Genomic DNA, 24,596 nt, shown 5'->3' with positions numbered 1-24,596 from the left:
CAGACCAAATAGAACTCCAGAATCCTAAGGGGTGATCCTGTGTATGTTGGATAGTATTCAAATGTATAAGTGGAATGATGCTCATACAATGGCCATTTTCAACTCTTCCTCTCCACTGTATGGGATTCCAGTGTAGTCCCCTGAAAAGCCACTCCTGACAGCCAAGGGATCCTTAGGAATGTCATGGGATGCAAGGCAGAGGATTGTATAAGGAAACACTATCTGACTGTTGAAATTCCTCCCTTCCGGTATAGCCTCATGTGTCACCTCCCTTGCTCTTTTGGTGGGAGCAGATTCAGCTCACACAGTGTATGCTGAGTTACAGCTCCCTGATCATGTTACAGGTATGTCAGTATTTATTCTAGTTGCAATCTCTTGTCTTTCTTCCTAGAATCAAGGGGTAATGAAATGATGTGGAAGTGGGTATTTTCCCATCAGGTGGTATGCAACAAGGTTTGAGTGCTGTATTTCATGTCTGTACTTTAGATAAGTTATTTTCACAAGCAATAAAGCAATAATTCTTTTTCTTTGTTTTAACATGCAAAGACAAACTAGGGCATCAATCCTATTGGGGCCTTGTACTGCTGGAACTAGCATTCTGGTACCACAAAATCCTTTTCTGGTGTTGTAAAATTAGGGCCACTATTGTGTGCTGCCTGACTGCTGCCACAAATTTTGAGAGAGGCAGCACTCATGGCAGTGGCTCCAGGAGGCTCCACGGGTGCCAATAAGTTAGCAGTGGGGGTGGATAGGCGGGATTGGGGCAAGGAGAGGGGAGTAGGCCAAATGGGGAAGATCCCAGCTGCAAATGCGCATGCCAGATCTTATTCCCCATTTTTTGCTCCCCTCCTCCTTTCTCTCTGCCGACTGATGCCAGCTGTATAAGTGGCATGGGTCTGAAGAGATTCACAAGTCATCAGAGGGCTTATGCAAAATAAAGTTAGACATAGGTTTGTTTACCGCTGGCAGGCCTCCTGATTGCCCCCCACCACCACCATTGGATGCAGCTCGTGGTCCACCAGTGTGGTTGTATCAGCACCAATGGTGATGGATAGGATTGGGAGTAAGTCTACCTTCAATCATTTATTCCTCAGTGTTATTATATTTGTAACATGCTTCCTTTCTACTTAAATATTTTCCTTTTTTTATTACTGACCTCTAAATTAACTTTGCTATGATAATGAAAGGCACAAGTACTCTCAATTCATCTTCATTTCTCTTAACACATTTTTCCCACTGAAAACAATTCCCATTACATCTTTTTAAATAAATGAATCCAAATCCATACAAAGATATTCTCAACTACGACTGTCACGTTATATACAAAATGAACAATGTGCATGTAATGTATAGGAAACAGTATTTTAGTTTTGATTTTGGTTTTAGGTTTAGGTTTTTTGTTTCATTTTCCATTGCTCTGTATAGAAATAACTGCAAAGCATCTCTGATGCTTTCTCATCCCCAAACAGTGCATGCAACCTCTCCAGTGGCTCCCATTCATTAGGGAAATAATTGGTAAGCAGCAATCAGGTATGGCATGGAGAGATGCTAATCACTAGCACCCAGGTAGAGAGCAGTCATCCCATGTCCTTCACAGCACTGGTGGACAGTGGGACTTGCCTGCCTGCCTGCTTGCCTGCCTAAGAAGTGAAACTTACATTTGAGAGTCTGTGTGAGTGAAAATCAGGCAGAAAGATTAAAGGCCTAGCCTTATTTGTACATCTTGCCGGTGTTATATCATTGTGGTGTGATGTGCATCATATCCTAAGCCCACCCAGGCAAGGCCACACCATCATAGCCCTTTCAGTAATATTAACCTGGGTATTGGCAGTAACACTGCCATAGTCCTTCCCAGCAATGCTGATAGCACCCATGGAAATTCAAATATTGCCCTTCATCCCCAGAACAGCATCCTGACATCAGGACATCCTTTGCATGATGTCCGCGATATCCATATGTCATTGGAACGACATTCATATGTTATCAGTGTCATGTCTATGCATCATTGATCTGTGCATGTCTGTGCATCATCGGTATGATGTTCAAGGAGCCAATCACTTCATTCACCCTGCCCCAGTGCTGGTGACCAGAGGAACACCATCAGGGTGAACAGGCCTGGGGGCAGGGCTGAAGAGTGGCCAATGCTGGGGTGACACCCCACCTGCAAACCTCACTCCTGTGCCACCTGGGACCAAGTTTGCAGAATGCTGCCTCCTGGAATGTTGCTGCCACTGCCCCCCCCCTGCATTTTGGGGCCATCTGAAGGCCTTCTGAGGCCTCCAGAAGGCCTAAAATCCCACTTCTGGTTTTCGGGCGAAAGCCTTAGAAGGCTTTTGGAGGGCCAGAGCCTTTTCTGCTAGGAGCATTTCCCACAGGAAGATTGACCAAGAAGGAATTAAGGGCCAATCCTATTCAACTTTCCAACTCCAGTGTAGCCACAATGCAGCCCTGTGGTAAGGGACAACCACATACCTTAAGAAGGCTCCAGTGACTGCCCCTCCACCACAGGGTGCAGTGCACACCCCATTGGCACAACTGCCAGCACTGAAAAGTTGGATAAGATTGGGCCCTGAGTCATTGCAGTTTTTATTTCGGAAATGTGCTTGATTCACCTTCTTGACTGTATTACTCAAGTCTGTTAGCATGTAATGTATTATTAAATATGAACAATAAAGGACTAAGATGTAGAGCAGATATCAAAGGCAGGTTGTGGCAGATCTGGTTAGCCCTCCATTTATGAAAGCCTTTATCAGTTGTCTCTCATGATATTGTGCAAAATGTGAAACCAATGACATTTAATTATAGAAACATTAGAAGATGTCCACATCACAGTGCAGCAAAATTTAGAAACAATTTAAACTTTTCCTCTTCTGCACTGTATTGCAAGGGCTAATTATTTAAAAAAAAAAAACTTTATAGGTCTATGATGTTGAAAGATTGCTTGTGTCATTCCGTTTAAACCTCAGCAAAGAGCCAAAATAGATTTTTACCACATTAGTGTCACAGTTATTTTTTAATTTAAATTGTGATCTGTTTTTGAACACATCATTTCTCAACAACTCATTAGGAATTCTAATGCAGTGTTGGTAAGCTCTAGAGAAAATTGTGCGAGTTATGAATGATGACCCAACTGCACTTGAAAAATCTTGGCCAGTGCCATTCTTTTAGATTAGTAGCCATAGTAGCCATTATTTTTGACTTCTTTACATATTGTATGAAATGGATTGGTGTTTTCAAGATGTTGACAACAGAGTCATGAGTGATAGTAATCAGGCTGGTTGTGAGCATATGTAGAAATCTGCCCTTTCATTGCTAAATAATCACATCCTGCAGCAAGTTAGAGGCTATCATTTCTAAGTAATTTGGTTCCTGGAATCTCTCAACTCCTGGAACTTCTAAAAAAAAAAAGGAAGACAGTGAAAAAGAGAGCATTTGACTGTGTGTACAGACCAGAATAAACCAAGAGGAACAGGATCCATCCTCTCACTGGCAATTTGGAGTATCATTTTGCTTGCTTGCTCCTTAATTTGGCTTACATTTTTGCACCCATAAGAACATAAGAACATAAGAACAGCCCCACTGGATCAGGCCATAGGCCCATCTAGTCCAGCTTCCTGTATCTCACAGCGGCCCACCAAATGCCCCAGGGAGCACACCAGATAACAAGAGACCTCATCCTGGTGCTCTCCCCTACATCTGGCATTCTGACTTAACCCATTCCTAAAATCAGGAGGTTGCGCATACACATCATGGCTTGTTCCCCATAATGGATTTTTCCTCCAGAAACTCGTCCAATCCCCTTTTAAAGGCGTCTAGGCTAGACGCCAGCACCACATCCTGTGGCAAGGAGTTCCACAGACCGACCACGCGCTGAGTAAAGAAATATTTTCTTTTGTCTGTCCTAACCCGCCCAACACTCAATTTTAGTGGATGTCCCCTGGTTCTGGTATTATGTGAGAGTGTAAAGAGCACCTCCCTATCCACTCTGTCCATCCCCTGCATAATTTTGTATGTCTCAATCATGTCCCCCCTCAAGCGTCTCTTTTCTAGGCTGAAGAGGCCCAAACGCCGTAGCCTTTCCTCATAAGGAAGGTGCCCCAGCCCCGTAATCATCTTAGTCGCTCTCTTTTGCACCTTTTCCATTTCCACTATGTCTTTTTTGAGATGCGGCGACCAGAACTGGACACAATACTCCAGGTGTGGCCTTACCATCGATTTGTACAACGGCATTATAATACTAACCGTTTTGTTCTCAATACCCTTCCTAATGATCCCAAGCATAGAATTGGCCTTCTTCACTGCCGCCGCACATTGTGTCGACACTTTCATCGACCTGTCCACCACCACCCCAAGATCTCTCTCCTGATCTGTCACAGACAGCTCAGAACCCATCAGCCTATATCTAAAGTTTTGATTTTTTGCCCCAATGTGCATGACTTTACACTTACTGACATTGAAGCGCATCTGCCATTTTGCTGCCCATTCTGCCAGTCTGGAGAGATCCTTCTGGAGCTCCTCACAATCACTTCTGGTCTTTACCACTCGGAAAAGTTTGGTGTCGTCTGCAAACTTAGCCACTTCACTGCTCAACCCTGTCTCCAGGTCATTTATGAAGAGGTTGAAAAGCACCGGTCCCAGGACAGATCCTTGGGGCACACCGCTTTTCACCTCTCTCCATTGTGAAAATTGCCCATTGACACCCACTCTCTGCTTCCTGGCCTCCAACCAGTTCTCAATCCACGAGAGGACCTGTCCTCTAATTCCCTGACTGTGGAGTTTTTTCAGTAGCCTTTGGTGAGGGACCGTGTCAAACGCCTTCTGAAAGTCCAGATATATAATGTCCACGGGTTCTCCCGCATCCACATGCCTGTTGACCTTTTCAAAGAATTCTATAAGGTTTGTGAGGCAAGACTTACCCTTACAGAAGCCATGCTGACTCTCCCTCAGCAAGGCCTGTTCGTCTATGTGTTTTGAGATCCTATCTTTGATGAGGCATTCCACCATCTTACCCGGTATGGATGTTAGGCTGACCGGCCTATAGTTTCCCGGGTCCCCCCTCTTTCCCTTTTTAAAAATAGGCGTGACATTTGCTATCCTCCAATCTTCTGGCACTGTGGCCGTTTTGAGGGACAAGTTGCATACCTTAGTCAAGAGATCTGCAACTTCATTCTTCAATTCCTTAATAACCCTTGGGTGTATGCCATCAGGGCCCGGTGACTTATTGATCTTTAATTTATCAATGAGGTCTGAAACATCTTCTCTTTTAACCTCTATCTGACTTAACTCCTCGGTCAGGAGGGGCCGTTTGGGCAGCGGTATCTGCCCGAGGTCTTCTGCCGTGAAGACAGATGCAAAGAACTCATTTAATTTCTCTGCCAACTCTAAGTCTCCTTTTATCTCCCCTTTCCCTCCCTCACCATCCAGAGGGCCAACCGCTTCTCTGGCGGGTTTCCTGCTTCTAACATATTTGAAGAAGCTTTTATTATTCCCCTTAATGTTGCTGGCCATGCGTTCCTCATAGTCTCGCTTGGCCTCCCCTATCACCTTCTTACATTTCTTTTGCCACAGTTTATGTTCCTTTTTATTCTCTACATCAGGGCAAGACTTCCATTTACGGAAGGAAGCTTCCTTGCCCTTCACAGCCTCTCTAACTTGGCTGGTTAGCCATGCGGGCACTCTCCTGGATTTAGTGGAACCCTTCTTTCTTTGCGGTATACACCTCTGCTGGGCCTCTATTACTGTTGTTTTAAGCAGCCTCCATGCATTCTGGAGAGACTGGACTCTTTTTACCCTCCCTTTCAACCTCCTTCTAACCAGCCTCCTCATTTGAGGGAAGTCCGCCCGTCGGAAGTCAAGGGTTTTTGTTAGAGATTTGCCTGGTATTCTTCCCCCAACGTGCACGTCAAAACGGATCGCAGCATGATCACTGTTCCCCAATGGCTCAGTAACGTTTACATCTCTAACCAGGTCCTGCGTACCGCACAAAATTAAATCCAGAGTCACCTGTCCTCTGGTGGGCTCCGTGACTAGCTGATCTAAGCCACAGTCATTCAGCACGTCAAGAAATCCGGTTTCCTTATCGTGACCAGAACACAAATTGACCCAGTCAATATGAGGATAATTGAAGTCCCCCATGATTACAACCCTGTCCTTCCTTGTCACCTCCCTGATCTGTTTCCTCATTTCAAGGTCCCCATCAGATTTCTGGTCTGGAGGACGATAGCACACCCCCAGTATTACATTGCTGCACAAGCCTGGTAATTTAACCCACAGAGATTCTACGGTGGAGTCGGACCCACCTTCAATCTCTACTTTGCTGGATTCTATCCCTTCCTTAACATAAAGGGCCACCCCACCTCCAACACGCCCCTGCCTGTCCCTCCTGTAGAGTTTATAGCCCGGGATTGCGGTATCCCACTGATTCTCCGCATTCCACCAGGTTTCCGTTATGCCCACGATGTCAATATTTTCCCTTGTCACCAGACATTCCAGTTCTCCCACCTTTGCTCGTAGACTTCGGGCATTCACATAAAAGCATTTATACACGGAATGCCCCAGGATGGGCTGCTTATTCGCTCCTTTGTCCCCGCATCCTCTCATTGTGCCAAACCGTCTATCACATCCCATCTCCCTAACTTTCCCAATTTCTTCTCCTACCCTGCCTTTGTCTTGTTGTTCTCTAACCTCCCCATCCTCGTCCCATAGGGATGAGGAGTCCCGAACCGGATGCCCCTCGGCTCCTGTCGGCCTTCCCCCAGGGATCAGTTTAAAAGCTGCTCTGCCACCTTTTTAATGTTATGCGCCAGCAGTCTGGTTCCATTCTGGTTCAAATGGAGCCCGTCCCTCTTGTACAGGCCCCGCTTGTCCCAAAACGTTCCCCAGTGCCTAACGAATCTAAACCCCTCCTCCCTACACCACCGTCTCATCCACGCATTGAGACCCCTGATCTCCGCCTGCCTAGCTGGCCCTGCGCGTGGAACAGGTAGCACTTCAGAGAACGCTACCTTTGAGGTCCTGGCTTTCAGCTTCCTGCCTAAAAGCCTAAATTTGGCCTCCAGGACCTCCCAGCTACACTTGCCCACATCGTTGGTGCCGACATGCACCACAGCCGCTACCTCTCCCCCAGCACTGTCTACCAGCCTGTCTAGACGAGAAGTGATGTCCGCAACCTTCGCACCAGGCAGGCAAGTCACCATGCGGTCCTCACATCCGTCGCAAACCCCCCTCTCTATGTTTCTAATAATCGAATCCCCCACTACAAGAAGCCCCCGACCCCCCTCCCGCCGAGGAGTATCCCGAGTGCGCCCGGATACGGGCCCATCCCCTGGAGAAGGGATCCCCCCTAGGGGATTGTTTCCCTCCTCTCCAGGATGACGTCCTCCAGTCCCGAGACTTCCCACCCGGGCAGCCGAGGAGCTGCACGCCTGAGGTTGGGACGAAGCCTGATCGTCCCCGGAAGTCTCCCCACGGTCCTCCTCTGGCTGCCTGCGCTTCTCCAGGTCGGCCACCAAGGCTTCAAGGGAGCGGACGCGTTCCCTGAGAGCCTGGAGCTCCTTGCAGCGAGGACACACCCATGACTTATGCCCCAGAGGCATATAATCATACATGTGGCACTCGATGCAGAACACTGGATAGCCCCCACCCTGCTGCTGGCTGTCTGACTGCATAGCTTTTTTGTTGTTGTTGTTGTTTTATTTAGGGGTCCTTTAAAAAACCGTACACTGGATAGCAGCCCTCTTCTCAAGGGAAGAGGAAGGGCAGTGTATGGGGCCCTGGCCTCCTCGCCCTGCTGCTGAACTCGCCCAGATGCTAAACTCTTGTGCCTTACCTGGCACTTAGTTCCCAGAGGCACTTGGTGTCCCAGAGGCCACACGCGTCTGCAGAGAGCCTCACGCGATGGCCTGCCTAGCTTTCTACTCCTGGCTGGCTCCTCCCCCCTCCTTCCTTCCTGATTGAAAGGGGGCTGGCCTTCCCAGGTGAGTTTACAAAAGCTCAGGAAGGCAAATGGCTGCTGATGGGCGTGACCTACTCTGCAGGCTCCTGAATGGACTGCTTGGATTAGCCTACTGGGGCTCTTAATGGGTTGGGAATTGGCCCTTCCTAGGTCCTTTCCCTCCTAGTTCTGTTCTCTTAGGCTGGACTGTTTTTGTAACCTCAAGCTAGTTTTTATTTGGGTTTGTTTAATTATTTATTGCTCTCTAGATCCTGTGTCCCAATTTACTGACCTGTTTAGGTTATGTTCTAACTTAGATTAGGTTTAACCTGGGTTAAGTATAGGTTTAATTTAAACAAGTAGAAAACCTGCTTTTCACTTTATCCTCCTCCCTTCCTTCGATTAAGTGCTACCTTAGGTGCAGCTAACTTTCAATTTTGATTTAAATGCCTGACCCTTGGGCACTTACTCACGAGTAGGACGCTGCTCTTACTCACGAGTAGGACTCTGCTCCTGCTCAGAGTAGCCCTATGTACCTCCCTTAGGTGCTAACTTTCAATTTTGATTTAAGGTTGCTTTAAAGGTAAGGTTAAGGTTAGAAGACAGGGAGTTAGAAAGACAGGGAGTTAGAATGAGTACACTTACCTCCTCCTCCTCCTGCTCCTCCTCCTCTCCTTCTCCAAAACTCAGAGATCTCCTTGCCTTCTCCTCGCCCAGATGCTCCATCTGTCACCCCATCTGTCACTTCTAACGGGAAGTCATTTTCAGAACCAAAACATCCACATCAATCTGAATTCTCTTTTGGAAATCATGTGGCCAGGAACAGACACACTGTTGCCTTGCCTAGCTTGCATACAGACAGCATCTATTTTCAAAGTATGTAACACAAATCAAAAACAGCCATCAAAAACCTTCGTGTTAGTACTTCAATTATAGATAGCACTGGAAATTGGAACATGGAGGTTTAAGATAAGCAACATTAGTTCACCAACATTCAAAATCAAAATATATCTTTGGCTCCTTAGCATACTTAATATATTATCAGTTCATCTGCTGAAGTTTAAAATGCATTAGGGCCAGCTGGTACTGTTAGAGATCTGAGGGTGCAACTGTCTTGTCAAGCTAAATATGTCAGTCCTATGATATTGGAATTTTTCTTTTTTCTGTATTACAAATTCAGTACACTATCTGAGATATTGAATGGCATTCTATTTTTCTCTCTGTCCTATTTTATTTACCTGATCACATGCTGTATTTCATAAATTTATTATTAGGAAAGAAGATATAAAGACCTTTGAGTATTTACAGTTTGATCCTTAAAAAAAGTGTATTGGGAAGGAGGAGATGCTCTTATGTTGCACAAGCAGATCTGAAGGTCTCCCGTCCTGTACTCCTCTAAATTTATCAACCAGCATGATGAAGAAGAAGCTGGCACTTTCCAGTTCAAATTCTTGTCCAACCTACAAATAAATATGTTTACTCAGATTAACATTCCACTGAAATAGTGGAATTTTTTTTTTTTTTGTATTGGCAACCTTCAGTCTCGAAAGACTATGGTATCGCGCTCTGAAAGATGGTTCTGGCACAGCGTCTAGTGTGGCTGAAAAGGCCAATCCGGGAGTGACAATCCCTTCCACACCGGGAGAAAGTGCAGTCTGTCCCTGGTCTGTCTCCCTGGCTATGGGCCTTCCTTCTTTGCCTCAGACTGCTGGCAAAGTGTCTCTTCAAACTGGGAAAGGCCATGCTGCACAGCCTGCCTCCAAGCGGACCGCTCAGAGGCCAGGGTTTCCCACTTGTTGAGGTCCATCCCTAAGGCCTTCAGATCCCTCTTGCAGATGTCCTTGTATCGCAGCTGTGGTCTACCTGTAGGGCGCTTTCCTTGCACGAGTTCTCCATAGAGGAGATCCTTTGGGATCTGGCCATCATCCATTCTCACGACATGACCGAGCCAACGCAGGCGTCTCTGTTTCAGCAGTGAATACTTGCTAGGGATTCCAGCACGTTGTTGTCTTCGATGGCTCCACATCAGACCCTTTTGACATCCGAAGTGGAATTTACTGCTATGTAAACTGGCATAGGATTTCTGCCTTTACTCCTGTACTAGCCTAGGCTTCTTATCACCATATGAACCAAACCAAATCCCAACATGTTCAAAGCAGTCATATGAATTTGCTACTTTGGTAGGAGGAGCATCTACTTGAGAAGAAAAGTCTCCTTGGAGTGCCAGTTTCTTTTATTGAGTTTTGATGAAAACTAGGAATCAGGGCATTTTTCTCCTTGAATTGTGTTGTCAGGATTAACTTTGCTACTAATCAGTAATAATGACTGTTCCATATTATTGTCTAATCAGTTTATAAACCACAGTTTATAAATCTCTCTCTCTCTCTCTCTCTCTCTCTCCCTCTTGTATTATCCAATAGTGTGTACCTATCCTATAGTGCTTAACTCAAGCCTAAAAAATACAGTATATTAATTTAGGGAAGGGCTGTTGTTCATTGGTAGTCCATATGCTTTATATGCAGAAGGTCCTAAGTTTAATCCTTTACATCTCCAGATAGGGCAAAGACTCCTCTCAAAAGCCCTGGAGAAATACTGCCAGATTGCTGAAGGTTCTGAACTAGAGGGTGAATGGTCTGACTTAGTATGAGGCACTTTCTATGAAATGCAATACCGGCTGTTATGATTATAATAAATTAATCTTTCTCTAGCTAACTAACCTGCCTGATCTTTTACTAAAGACCCTGTTTCAGATTTTTAGAGAGCTCTCAAGTACTTTCCCCTGAAGTCTTCAGAAGGTTGAAAGCTGTTCAGTCAGGAATTCTTGCATTACAATAAGCTTCTCCTCAGTCCTTCTTTTACAGATCAAGGAATGCCCTAGATATAATGCAAAAACTCTACAATGCAACAGACAGAACACCTCATAAGTTGTGGGTAAACAGGATTCTTGCAACTGCAAAAAAGCAGCTCATGCCTGAGCTTCTATGTCAAAGGTTTGCTTACTTTCTTATTTTTCAGTCAGAACATATGTCTTCACTCACATAGCTTTTATGAGAAAGCCTCATCATGAGAAAAGATGATATACCTGGTTTGCAGTTGCGTGCCTGCCATAGACCTCCCTGGGGCAAATGCCCCAGGCACCGGCCACTAGGACCCTGCGGAAGCCTCTCTGAGGCTCTCAACGGGGGGGGGGGTGTGTGGAAACTGTACTTCCAGTTTGCCGGAAGCACAATTTATAGCACAGGGGAACCTTACAGAGGTTTCTCTGGTGTGGGAGGAGGTCGTGCGAGGTTCCGTGAGCCTCTGGTGAGTAAGGGGGTGGGTTTCTGTGCGGGGGTAGTGGTGATAGCCCATGGGGGGCACCATCATGGAGCTTTGTCCCAGGTGCAGGGCTGCGGAGGTCTGCAGCTGCTGGTTTGGGTCATGACAACTTAAGAAAGGCAATAGCAATGCCTGTTTTTTGGCAGTCTGGGGCCACACGTTTGGCAGCATTGTTCAGCAATGATAAATTCATTGAAGAGACATACATTACCATTGGGGAACAATGCAACTGATTTTGTGAACCAAACCATACAACACTGGACCACCAGCTGCCCTGAGGTGAGGAAAAGGAGAACAAAGAAACCTGTGAGGCAAGGCATGCCTGTTTCCCCACACATACCTTTTCTATTGCAATGATTGTCCTGCTAATTGACTGTAAGTCTCACTGAAAGGCTTGCTGGCAGAGGCATAGGGTACAAATATTGTAAATAAATAAATGAGAAGAGGAATCAAAATTAATCCAGCACTTCACATTAAGGTGAAACTTCCACTGAACTTAACTGAAGAATAGAGCAGTGGTTCTCACACATTTAGCACCAGGACCCACTTTTTAGAATAAGAATCTGTCAGGACCCATCAGAAGTTATGTCATGACCAGGAAAATCATCAAGCAGGAAAATTTTGTAACAATTTTAGGCTGCAATCATACCCACATTTACCCAGGAGTAGGTCCCACTTACTATCATTGTTAAAAGAATATACATAGTAGCTTGTTAAAAATACAGTTCTGTAACATTTCCCCAAATGCTGTCACATACCATAATAGCATCAAGTCTAATATATTAAAAATAAAATATTGAAATGATTGGGGACCCACCTGAAATTGGCTCATGACCCACCTAGTTGGGTCCCTACCCACAGTTTGAGAAACACTGGAATAGAGTCTTGTGGCACCTTAAAGACTAACAAATTTATTTACAGACACATATACAAACACTACACTGCTTCCTTTAGTGTTGATTCATTAGTGTTCTTTTCCCAGAGTGATTGACAGCTATTCTAGCCAATGGGAGCAACGGATAATGTGGGGCCAATCAGCACCACTTTCCTGTCCTGGAAAGGTAGCAATGTCTCCTCTGGTGCTGTTTCACATAGAATTTGACTTTCTGGATGCACCCTCACTTTGTGAGCAAGAGGGGTCCCACTATATAATGCCACAGTCCTTATATCTTCCTGGAAGTAACTTCTACTGGTTTCCATGAACCTCATTTTAAACATACTTTGGGTCAAACTGCAGGGACTGGGTTGGGATCTTCACCATTGAACAGCCTCTCTCACCTCTCTCTTTCTCCCTGTTTCCAATCTTCCCAGCCCCTTGTTTCCAGTCTTTCTTTCCGGTCTTGCCATTTGTTCTTGTTGGTATCTGTACATTCATTCCTTTCTTAGACCTACTACACTGAGGGCTGATTCAGACATGAGCTGGGAGCCAAAATCAATTTCAGGTAGATTTCCACTGCCTACAGTGCAATAGGTTCTCTTGTAAGTCAGCGTTTTGTTCACCACTGACAGGTTTTCATGAGAACTAAAGGAATGGTATATCCATAGCTGTTTGTGTTCTATCTCCCTTCCCTCTGTTTTTCTTTCTCCCAGTTGAGTCTTCAGACATGTTTCATAAACCAGAAACGTGATTTTGTAAAACCAAAGTAATGATTGAAGTGCTTTCTATAATCGTCACTTTTTTTTCCTTTTATTATGACAGTGATTCCAGAGTTTGTTACTCAAGTCAACACTGCTCTGGAACATTTAAGCCACAATGCAATTCACCTGTTTGATGACAATCAGTTTGTTGACATCTCTAAGAAGGTCTATGACACCATTCATGACATCAGATGTTCCGTTATGATGATTCGGGTAAGTCTTGAGTCCTTCATTCTTCACCAGTTATCACTTTGTGAACAACTTTGCTGTGCAGCATTTTTACAAGTGAGGGTTGAAAATAAAGAGGTACCAAATTCAGCAATAAAACGATCCATACCCTAAGCCTGTTGTTTAAATTTGCTCACAGAAAAAACTGGATCAGAAATTCAGACCTACTCCTTCGAAACAGAGGAGGTATTGCATGGGCATCTCCCATACAGCTAGGGCCTCTCATGCTACCCTGTTGGTATGGGAAGAATTTGTACTGCATGGGGCTTTGAGTTACTTCAATATCCAAGCTGTCATATTACCATGATTTCAGGGTCCTCCTGTGGTGCATTTGCCATGGCATGCTAAAAACAAGCCCCTGTGCTCCATTGTACAATTTTTGCAGATCAGAAAGTAGAGACTGTTGGTTTTATTTAAAAAGACTGCATGAATGAAGCAGCTCCTTTGCTTGCGCAGTCCCTTTACATAACACTGGAAGCCCTACACTTCCTGGTTTGTGAAAACTGTGTGATGGAATACCGAAAGCAAGGAGATGATCTGCTTTCCATTTTTTTTAGCAACCAGGAAGTGACTCAGTGTGGCTTACACCATGGCAGGCTAGAGGGAGGCAGTGGCAGACTCAGGATGAAGGGCACCTGGAATTTGCCATGCTGATGCAGACCCTGGGTCTGGCTGGGCAGACCCTGTGTGATCCTCTCTAATATACCTCTTGCTGAAGAACAAACTTGGTTGCATGCCATTTTACTGACACAGCTGAGAAGAGCAGGCCACTTCATTTCCTGGTGCATTATAAGATTGGGATTATCATTACGAACGCCATATTCTTTAGGCTTATAAAAATCCTTCAGAAAAATAGACTTCTCTCTCCCCCATTAAAATGTCATGATTGTGTTAAATGGCAGCCTTCTTCCACATTTGTCACCCTCACATAATACATGCAAATTATGCAGAGTGAACTTTTTGCTACAGTATCAATATGTTCATTACATAATCTGGGAAGAAAGTCTGAACTTATTGAGCAATTGCAGGGAGTCAAAACTTCAAAGGGATGTTGACTTTCTTATCTCTCATGAGCAAAAAGACAAGTTCTGTTTCTCAAATGCTCATGAGCACTGATATACTGTGGATAGGGGAACTGCCCCTCCTTCAAAGTGGTTCCCTTCCATCTTTGCTATGGAGTGCTAGGAAAGCCCTTCCCCCCCCCGCACCCCGCAAGAAAGGTGCGGGGGGGAAGGGCATTGTGGGTACCTGGACATTGGAAAGAGAGATGTGTGAGTGAAACGGAAGATGCAGGGGGGGGAAGGGCATTGTGGGTTCCTGGACATTGGAAAGAGAGATGTGTGAGTGAAACGGAAGGTGCGGGGTGGGAGGGGGGAAGGCAGCTCATCTAGGAGAAGGAAAACTCTGATCCCAAACCTCCACTGCCTTGTGGCTACATCCAGTTGTGGAAAAGGCTTCAGGAGTCAACCTCGAGGCAAAATCCGGAGCCAGAGTCCCTGAGGCAGTTCGTGGCTGAACACAGTCACGTTCTGGCAACTCCTGCGACACCGCTGGAACCAACCGTATTGGCTTCTGCCTTTCCATTGGACCATTCCAGCAACGTGGAGAGGGGGGATTTGCTGCATGGGTAACAGCCTATCCTCCATACCTTCTTTACCCAGGCTTCGCGCACTGGAGAGGACACTCCAACTTCGCCATACGGCGTCGGCACAACACGGGAAGCAGCAGTTTACCGGTTATAAGTCTCCGCTCGATTGGCGTAGAGCGTGATGCCAGGGGCTGCTTCCGACGGTGGGAGAGATCATTGCATCTCATTGGGCAGCTACCACCCGCCTTAAGCTGGGCAGTCCCCAGCCAGTAAGGTGCTGCCTCGCCACAGTCCGTTAACCTCACGGGGTGCGTGGGGTTTAGGGTGAAAACCAACAAGCGGATCGACAACTCTGCACCATGCAACAGAAAACAGAAAACTCCTGCCCTAAAGCTGGGCACCTGGAACGTTAGGACAATGACACCTGGCTTCTCTGATGACCTGCAAGAAATAGACGACACACGCAAAACAACTGTCATCGGCATGGAGCTGAGCAGACTGCAGATGGACATCGTCGCCCTTCAAGAGACGAGGCTGCCAGATTCTGGATCTGTCAAGGAGAGAAATTTCTCATTTTTCTGGCAGGGAAAACCACCAAACGAAACCAGGGAACATGGTGTTGGCTTTGCAGTCAGAAATTCCCTGCTGAAGTCCATCATCCCACCTACTGTGGGAAGTGAAAGAATTTTGTCCCTGCAGCTTCAGTCATCAGCAGGACCTGTCACTCTCATCAGTGCATATGCACCGACTTTGTCGTCTCCAGTAGAAGCCAAAGACAAATTCTATGATGACCTGGCCACCACTATCAAGAAGATCCCCATAAAAGAGCCATTGTTCATCCTCGGCAATTTCAGTGCTAGAGTTGGTGCTGACAACAGTTCGTGGCCCACTTGCTTAGGTCAGTTCGGCATTGGGAAGATGAACGAGAATGGCCAACGCCTGCTAGAGTTTTGCTGTCATCATGGTCTCTGTGTCAGCAATACGTTCTTCAACACGAAGCCCCAACATAGAGTCTCTTGGAGACACCCAAGATCAAAGCACTGGCACCAGCTCGACCTGATTCTCACCAGACGCTCCAGCCTTCCCAGCACCAAGATCACACGCAGCTATCAGAGTGCTGCCTGTGACACTGACCACTCCCTGGTGTGCAGCAGAGTGAAACTGCAAACAAAGCGACTGTATCACACGAAAAAGGAAGGAAGACCTCGCATTGATACCAGCAAGACCCGGGATCAGAGAAAAGTGGAGGAATTTGCACGAGCGCTTGAGGAATCTCTTCCAGGCCTGGTCGATGCAAACGCATCCAACAGATGGGAACATTTCAAGAATGCCGTTTACAACACCGCCTTGTCCATATTTGGCAAGAAGACCAACAAGACGGCAGACTGGTTTGAAGCCCACTCTGAGGAGTTGACTCCAGTCATTGAGGAAAAGAGGAGAGCTCAAGCAGCAGACAAGGCCTGTCCCAGTGAGCGCAACCTGCAGGTCCTCCGAGCTGCTCGCAGCAAAGTCCAGCAGACTGCCAGGAGATGTGCTAACGACTACTGGCTTCAGCTCTGCTCCCAGATACAGGTAGCAGCTGACACAGGCAACATCAAGGGGATGTATGACGGCATCAAGCAGGCCCTAGGTCCAACACAGAAGAAAATTGCCCCTCTGAAGTCTGCCACAGGCGAGGTCATCCAGGACCGGGCGCAGCAGATGGAACGCTGGGTGCAGCACTACTCTGAGCTATATTCCAGAGAAAATGTAGTTACCGAAGAAGCGCTGAACAACATTGAGTGCCTGCCTTTGCTGGAGGAGCTTGACAGTGAACCAACCCTAGAAGAACTTCACGTGGCCCTGGACTCCCTTGCCTTCAGCAAGGCACCTGGAAAAGACAGCATCCCTGCTGAAGTCCTAAAGTGCTGCAAAGAGACCATCACTACTGAACTGCATGAAATCCTCTGTCTCTGCTGGAGAGAAGGTGAAGTACCTCAAGACATGAGGGATGCAAACATCATCACGCTGTACAAGAACAAAGGTGACGGGTGACTGCAACAACTACCGTGGCATCTCTCTCCTTAGCGTTGTAGGAAAGTTGTTTGCCCGAGTTGCACTAAAGAGGCTCCAGGTTCTTGCAGAGAGTGTTTATCCAGAATCACAGTGCGGATTCCGAGCCAACGGGTCCACCACTGATATGGTATTCTCCCTTAGACAACTGCAGGAGATATGCAGGGAACAACGACAGCCACTCTTTATAGCCTTCATAGATCTCACGAAAGCCTTCGACCTGGTCAGCAGGGATGGCCTCTTCAAGATTCTCCTCAAGATTGGATGTCCACCCAGGCTCCTCAGCATCATCAGATCCTTCCACAAGGACATGAAGGGCACTGTTGTCTTCGATGGCTCCACATCAGACCCCTTTGACATCCGAAGCGGCATGAAGCAGGGCTGTGTTCTTGCACCAACCTTGTTTGGGATTTTCTTTGCTGTCCTGCTGAAGCATGCCTTTGGAACTGCAACAGAAGGCATCTATCTCCGGACCAGATCAGATGGAAAGCTCTTCAACCTCTCCAGACTGAGAGCAAAGTCCAAAGTCCAGCTGAAATGTCTATGTGACTTCCTCTTTGCCGACGATGCAGCTGTCTCTACCCACTCTGCCAAAGATCTCCAGCAGCTCATGGATCATTTTAGCAAGGCCTGCCAAGATTTTGGACTGACGATCAGCCTAAAGAAAACACAGGTCATGGTTCAGGATGTGGACTCACCTCCCTGCATTACAATCTCTGCGCATGAACTGGAGGTTGTCCATGACTTTGTGTACCTTGTCTCAATGATCTCCGACACTCTTTCTCTCGATACTGAGCTAAACAAACACATCGGTAAAGCAGCTACCACGTTTTCCAGACTCACAAAGAGAGTCTGGTCCAACAAGAAGCTGACAGAACATACCAAGATCCAGGTCTACAGAGCTTGCGTCCTGAGTACACTTCTGTACTACAGCGAGTCATGGACTCTCCGCTCACAACGGGAGAGGAAACTGAACGCTTTCCACATGCGCTGCCTCCGGCGCATTCTCGGCATCACCTGGCAGGACAAAGTTCCTAACAACACAGTCCTGGAACGTGCTGGAATCCCTAGCATGTATGCACTGCTGAAACAGAGACGCCTGCGTTGGCTCGGTCATGTCGTGAGAATGGATGATGGCCGGATCCCAAAGGATCTCCTCTATGGAGAACTCGTGCAAGGAAAGCGCCCTACAGGTAGACCACAGCTGCGATACAAGGACATCTGCAAGAGGGATCTGAAGGCCTTAGGGACGGACCTCAACAAGTGAGAAACCCTGGCCTCTGAGCGGTCCGCTTGGAGGCAGGCTGTGCAGCATGGCCTTTCCCAGTTTGAAGAGACACTTTGCCAGCAGTCTGAGGCAAAGAGGCAAAGAAGGAAGGCCCTTAGCCAGGGAGACAGACCAGGGACAGACTGCACTTGCTCCCAGTGTGGAAGGGATTGTCACTCCCGGATTGGCCTTTTCAGCCACACTAGACACTGTGCCAGAACCACCTTTCAGAGCATGATACCATAGTCTTTCGAGACTGAAGGTTGCCAATACAAGCTAGGAAAGCAGGAGGGAAAATGGATTAGGGATCACAGTGACTTCCAGTTCAGGTTGGTGGACCCTGTAATATCCACTGGTCCTAGGCTGCTATCCAAGTTTGGTGCTGATTCCAGCCTCTGCGTTATCTGTATTCAAATGCTTGGCACTAGCAACACAAACACTTGAAAAGGTTAAATGATAAAATAGGATGTCTGAATCTGTCCATTCTTGAACTTCATCATGCAGAGATGACTTTCTGAGGCTTGTTGAGGTTTAGCAGAATATAAAAAATCATGCTGTCCTCTCCTTACCCCAATTCCCATATACGTGAACTCAAAACAATGTGATTCTGAACACTGCCTTGGGAAAAATGACCTGTGTTTTGAAAGGGGAGACACATTTACATCGCTAATGAGATCCTGTCCAATCCATGCCAGGCTTATTTCAATCTGCCTATAAGAAGCTTTGGTAAATCTGACTGTTATTTGGGCATCTGCACTATTCACAGCAGCCAAGGTGAAGAAATTAACATGCTTTCCAGCCAGCTGCTGGGACACATTGATTATCTGCCAGACACACTGGGTTTCTGATTACACAGGATCTCAGAACCAATGTGAGCAAAGAAATCCTTGATCAAAATATAACTGGGTGATGTAAATGAACAAGGACACCAATTCATGGGATTCTTTTCAAAATGAAATGAAAAGGAGAATCTCTCCACAGCAGCTCCGCAGGAACAATTTCAACCACCTAATTAGTCTGGGATTTTTTTTTCCTGTGAAGAGAGGTCTTAACTGCTGAAAACACCCTTCTGCCAAATTCCATTGTTCGCTCACATTGTCAGTGGTGAAGTTCAAAGTGTAAGCAGTCCTTGAAATGCTGTAACATTGTAGGGCATTGGAGAGAAGATCATAAGCAAGTACTGTGATGCATTGTTGAAATGGTTGTGAAATGCTGAATGAACTGCTGGATAACATCTCTCCTATTGCAGACTCCATTATTGTCCTTCCAACCAGTCCACTGAAGTGAGCGAAATAAACCCAAACCAGATGACTGGTTTAAAATTATAAAATTGTGTGTCAATTCTGTGTAAGTGCCAGAGAGCCTTGAAGCCTTCCCTACTTGATTTTTTCCCATTGCCACATTTTCTACATTATGTTTTGTTACAGCCTTCAATTTACATATATTGTTAGAGCAATATATTGAAGGTAGACGTATTCATGTTAATGTTATTATTTGTACTGATGTACAACTCATTGGCACATAGATTTTTCATATGGCTAGAGTAGTATCTCTCAAAATGTCACTTCAAAACATAGAACAAACTATGGGTAAGATCAATATATAATTAATTTGCACATTGCATTATAGCAGGACCTTGGCATCTGTGGATCTGGCATCCATGGATTTGACTCACCAGAGATGCCGGTGGATACCTAGGTTCGATTTTACAGCTCTTTAAACACAAAAAAGCAAACCAAAATCAGGTTTACTACATTAGTGCAGCTAAACTACACCATTTCCAAGCCTCTATGGTTATTTTCAGGACTCAAAGACCCACTTCCGGGTCACACAGAGGTTCTTTGCTCCTCCCATCCTCAACCCAGAATGCATCACAAAAAATAGCAAAAGAAGCTTAGAAATGGCACAGTTTGACCATGCAAAAGTAGGAAACCCAATTTTGCCTGCTTTTCTTGTGTTTAAGGGACTTTAAAACTGGATTCTGGTATCTGCAGATACAGAGGTTCCACCTATATTGGCAAATAATACAGGTGAATAATTGAATTCAGTGCAATTCTTGCATTTCCTGTTCATACTAATAATGTGAAATCCAAATTGGCTCTAAAGATGTTACCTTTCATGATATCTCTAGAAAAGAATTCAAACTGGTGAAAACTTTGTATAATTTGAAATTCAGCAACATTTCAGAATCTGAATCGTGACCATTTTAATATTTTGCTTTTACAATTTCAGGGCACAATCCTAACCAGGTCTACTCAGAAGTAAGTCCTATTTTGTTCAATGGGGCATACTCTCAGGAAAGTGTGGTTAGGATTGCAGTCTCAGTGTAACCTGCCAGGTGAGCTGGATATTCACCAGTGATTATTTTTTTGCATGAAAGGGGGGTTTCAGAAGTGGGAAAAGGTTTCTTAAAAAGACCCCACTTAAGCTCATTTTTACAGCTTCAGTTTAATACTGTTTGTAGTTCCCATTAGCTGTAGCTTCAGCACAATCTCTTTGTATGAAAATCTCTTTGTACTACCCACTTGGGGGGGGGTAGTAATAGTTTTGCAAACTTGTAGATTTGTCAAAGAGATTTGACTATGCGATGATGAAACTGAGAGCAAATGACACTACAGGTCATGCCTCGTTAACTGATAGGGTTCTGTTCCAGAACCCCTAGTGCAGGGATGTCCAAACTTTTTGGCAGGAGGGCCACATCATCTCTCTGATACTGTGTCGGGGGCCAGGAAAAAAAATTTTACATTTCAAATTTGAATGAATTTACATAAATGAATATATTAGAGATTGAATTTATATGAATGAAGGTCTTGCAATAGCTCAAGGCCTATAAAAGTCCTTGCACAAAGCAAGGTCTCCTTTGCCGCCACTGCTGCATCACAGATGTGAAATAGCAAGCAGTGGAGGGAGCCCTTGTCCCACAGCTCACACAAGAGGTTGAACAGTTGGCTGTCATGCTGAGAGCAGTTGCATCATGCTAGTGCAGACTCCAGCAAGTCTCCGGAGGGCTAGAGGCTCTTTGGAGACTGGGGGCTCCCTGAGGGCCAGATTGGGAGTCTTTGAGGGCTACAAGTGGTTCTGGGGTTTGGGCACCCCTACCCTAGTGGATAAAAAAAATCAGTGGATAAAAAGACCTTGGAAAAATAGATTTAAAGACCCACTTTCAGGTTTCTTGCCCCTCTATTGCTCCTAATAAGGTCATGTCTGCAGGGGTTTGATTCTGGGACTCCCTGCTGATACCATAAAATGTGAAAAGCAGTTTAAAAAATCAAAAAATTGTGTCCCTTTACAATTGTAGTTTAAAAACAGCTTTTCTTACTGTTGTAGAGAGGTAGTCAGCAATTAGAAATGCAAAGGACCCCCTGCCTTTGCCTGGCTCAGCTGAAGAATGGAATGATCACTTGAATGACTCTCACTCTCCCTCTACAACAGTAAGAAAAGCAAATTTTTTAAACTGTGATTTTAAAGAGATGCATTTTTCCCCTTCTCCAAGGATCAATACATTCCTTCTTATTTGCAGTAGCCATTTGTGTTGAGTCAAATCTGTGTATAAAAAATCCATATATAACAAGGTTGGACCTGTAATTCAGAGTGAGGGCAGTTTTTCCCACATAGGGCATTGGATGAACCAATCACTTACATTCATCTTGACATGATTGAAGGCCCAATCCTTAACAACTTTCCAGCACTGATGCAGCCTCGAGGTAAGGGAACAAATATTCCCTTACCTTTACAAGGGCTCTGTGACTACTTTTCCACCACAGAATGCAGCATGCACCCCATTCTGGTCTGGTCTAGAGGGTAGAGCCTCTGTCTGCCTGAAGATAACATCCACAAGGTCGCCAGTTCGAGGCCACCGGCACCGTGTGACCTTGAAGCAGCTGACAAGCTGAAGCTGAGCTATTCCATCTGCTCTGAGCGTGGGAGGATGGAGGCCAGAATGTGAAGCCAGATTGGAATGAAACACCTGAATGTAGTGAACATAAGAACATAAGAACATAAGAACAGCCCCACTGGATCAGGCCATAGGCCCATCTAGTCCAGCTTCCTGTATCTCACAGCGGCCCACCAAATGCCCCAGGGAGCACACCAGATAACAAGAGACCTCGTCCTGGTGCTCTCCCCTACATCTGGCATTCTGACTTAACCCATTCCTAAAATCAGGAGGTTGCGCATACACATCATGGCTTGTACCCCATAATGGATTTTTCCTCCAGAAACTAGTGGTTTTTGAAAGAAAGAACCTTCTTTCAATTGTAAAAATCCCTATTTAATAAGGGATTTAAATAAGCCTGCCTATGTAAACCGCCTTATTCAAGTCTTGAATAAAGACCAAGAAAGGCGGTATGTAAATACCTGCTATTATTATTATTATTATTATTATTATTATTATTATTATTATTATTATTATTATTATTATTATTATTATTGGCGTGGCTGCATCAGACCTGGAAAGTTGGATAGGATTGGGCCCTAAGCCTCAGTTTATTTGCTCTCATCCTGGTGCACCAGGCATTGATTCAGCCTTTTTGCTGCCACACCTCAGTTAGATGAAAAAGAGTTGGGTTTCATCACCATACTGATAGCACCTTATCCAAACCTCCAGTTGACCTCACTTAGCACTTTCTTCCATGTAGATGTTAAACACTGAAGTACAGTGCCTCATTCTCAACCTAGACAGCCCAGCCAAAAGGAGACCATGGTCAATGTATTGAGCATTGAGTACAACACTCACACAAGAAGAAAGAGCTGAAAATCAATAGGATACATAAAGATTCTACACAGTACAATGAAATTAATTAAAAAATAGGAACCAGTTATATCTGTGTAATTCTTTCTCTTATTTGCTGAGCATAGAAACAGCCCCAATGAGCGTAATACAAATGACAGATCACTTCTTAACAACTGGAACAGGTTTGTTTTTCTTTTGCAGCCTACATGCTTAATTGTTTAATTGATCAAAAGGCATCATTTCCATACATAGTGGTAGGAGGCCATGCTGCTTAGGACCAAACAGGGCAATGCATACAGAGTGAAGAAAAGGAAACAATCTCTCTCTCTCTCTCTCTCTCTCTCTCTCTCTCTCTTGGATTTTAAGCTAGATGAGCCCATTGTTTACTTATGCAGCAGTGCTTCTTGGGCCTTAAGCACTTTATGCAAATAATTGTTGGAATCCTGAGTGGCCTTTTTGAAAGAGGAAATCATTTTTGGGAGAGAGGGTAATTTCAACTCAAGAAGTGGTCAGGGGGTGTTCAACTGCAAACTCTGCAAAATTGTTCTCTATGCACTATGCAAATGTTCCTCCTACAGCATTTGAAATGTGTATACTCATGCAGGCACATGTTTACAGCCCCATAGGGAGAAAAGCAACTTGAGAGGAAATTGGGAGCAGAGCAAAAAGTGGACAGGGAAAAAGAGTTGAGCATCTGTTCACCCCTTTTAACTGACCCCTTCTGAAACTGTTGCTTTCTTAAAAATAATTGAGTTGGGTTTTCAATGCAAAGGTTGTATCTTTAGTTTAGATTCATGCAGCACAGTCCAGTATGATTATGGGCCTGATCCTGAACAGTGTGCATTGGCTTACCTTCAGCGTGCACTGTTGCAAATGTGTCATAACCATGTTTGCAAGCTATTACCATGGGCCCAGCGCAGGAGCTAACCCAGCGTGAGTCTGCGCTGGGTCAGCTCCAATGCTGGGCCTACGTTCCACTGCCCGGTGGTCACCCAGACCATCGGGTGGCAGAGAGGTGGTGGAAGGTGGGGATGAGTCGTTTCAGGGTGGGGGGAAGGGCGGGGAGAGGGCGGGACCGGTGGAGCTTGGCTCCACCAGATCCTGATTCCCATGTCGGGCTGTGCAGCCTGACACAGGCTCACGAGCCTATCTCAAGAGCCGCTGCAGAATTGAGTAACTCCATTGCAGGGCTACTTCCCTTACCTGGGGGGAGGGGACAAAAGTCCCCTTTCTCTGAGGAGCCGCCGCAGGCTGCCCAGTTGCAAGTTGGATGCCGCGGTAGCCATTTTGGTGCTACAGCAGCCCTGCACTCCAGGCAGCTCAGGATTGGGTTGCCCCTGTGTGTGCAGTCCTGAGGTAAAGGAAGAAACATTCCGTTACCTTGGCCTCTGTGACTGCCCCTCCATTGCAGGATGCAGAGCACACCCTGTTGTTAAGATCACATCAGTGCTGGACGGATACAATTGGGCCCTAAGTCCCACTGGATTCAATGAAACCAGCTCCCAGATACGTGTGCCTGTATTTCCTCTTCCTCTCTGTCCCCCTCGTCCTTTTCCAATCCAGAGAGTGGAAGGAGGAGGAGGACTAATGGAGGCAGGTTGGCAGACAGAGACAGGCGTTCTCCACTAATCTGCCTGAGGTGACCAATTCAGTTGGCCTCAAAGATGGCATACACATTCATGTGCACTGCCCCTACACACACACTCAGGTGCATATATGCACATGAAATGTTCTAGCAATGCAAATTGTTAAAAGAATTTGAAGGTACTTCTTGCTTGAGTAAAAAGCTTCACTTTTTGCTCCATCACTGTGAGTAGCAGGGAAGACTTTCCTTTATAGT

At 45.7% G+C, this 24,596-nt stretch overlaps 1 protein-coding gene across 1 annotated transcript in view; it reads left to right on the top strand.

Moving 5' to 3' along the window:
• The window catches only part of CTNNA3 (catenin alpha 3), an 808,499-nt gene that overhangs the window by 636,946 nt on the left and 146,957 nt on the right, over window positions 1–24,596 (top strand). The window contains exon 13 of the mRNA XM_066622270.1: window positions 12,951–13,102. Coding sequence (XP_066478367.1) covers window positions 12,951–13,102 — 152 coding nt within the window. The remainder of the gene's footprint in view (window positions 1–12,950; window positions 13,103–24,596) is intronic.

The sequence above is a fragment of the Tiliqua scincoides genome, chromosome 3 (assembly GCF_035046505.1).
Source record: "Tiliqua scincoides isolate rTilSci1 chromosome 3, rTilSci1.hap2, whole genome shotgun sequence".
Taxonomy (NCBI): domain Eukaryota; kingdom Metazoa; phylum Chordata; class Lepidosauria; order Squamata; family Scincidae; genus Tiliqua; species Tiliqua scincoides.
This window is presented reverse-complemented; position numbering and strand designations above follow the sequence as displayed.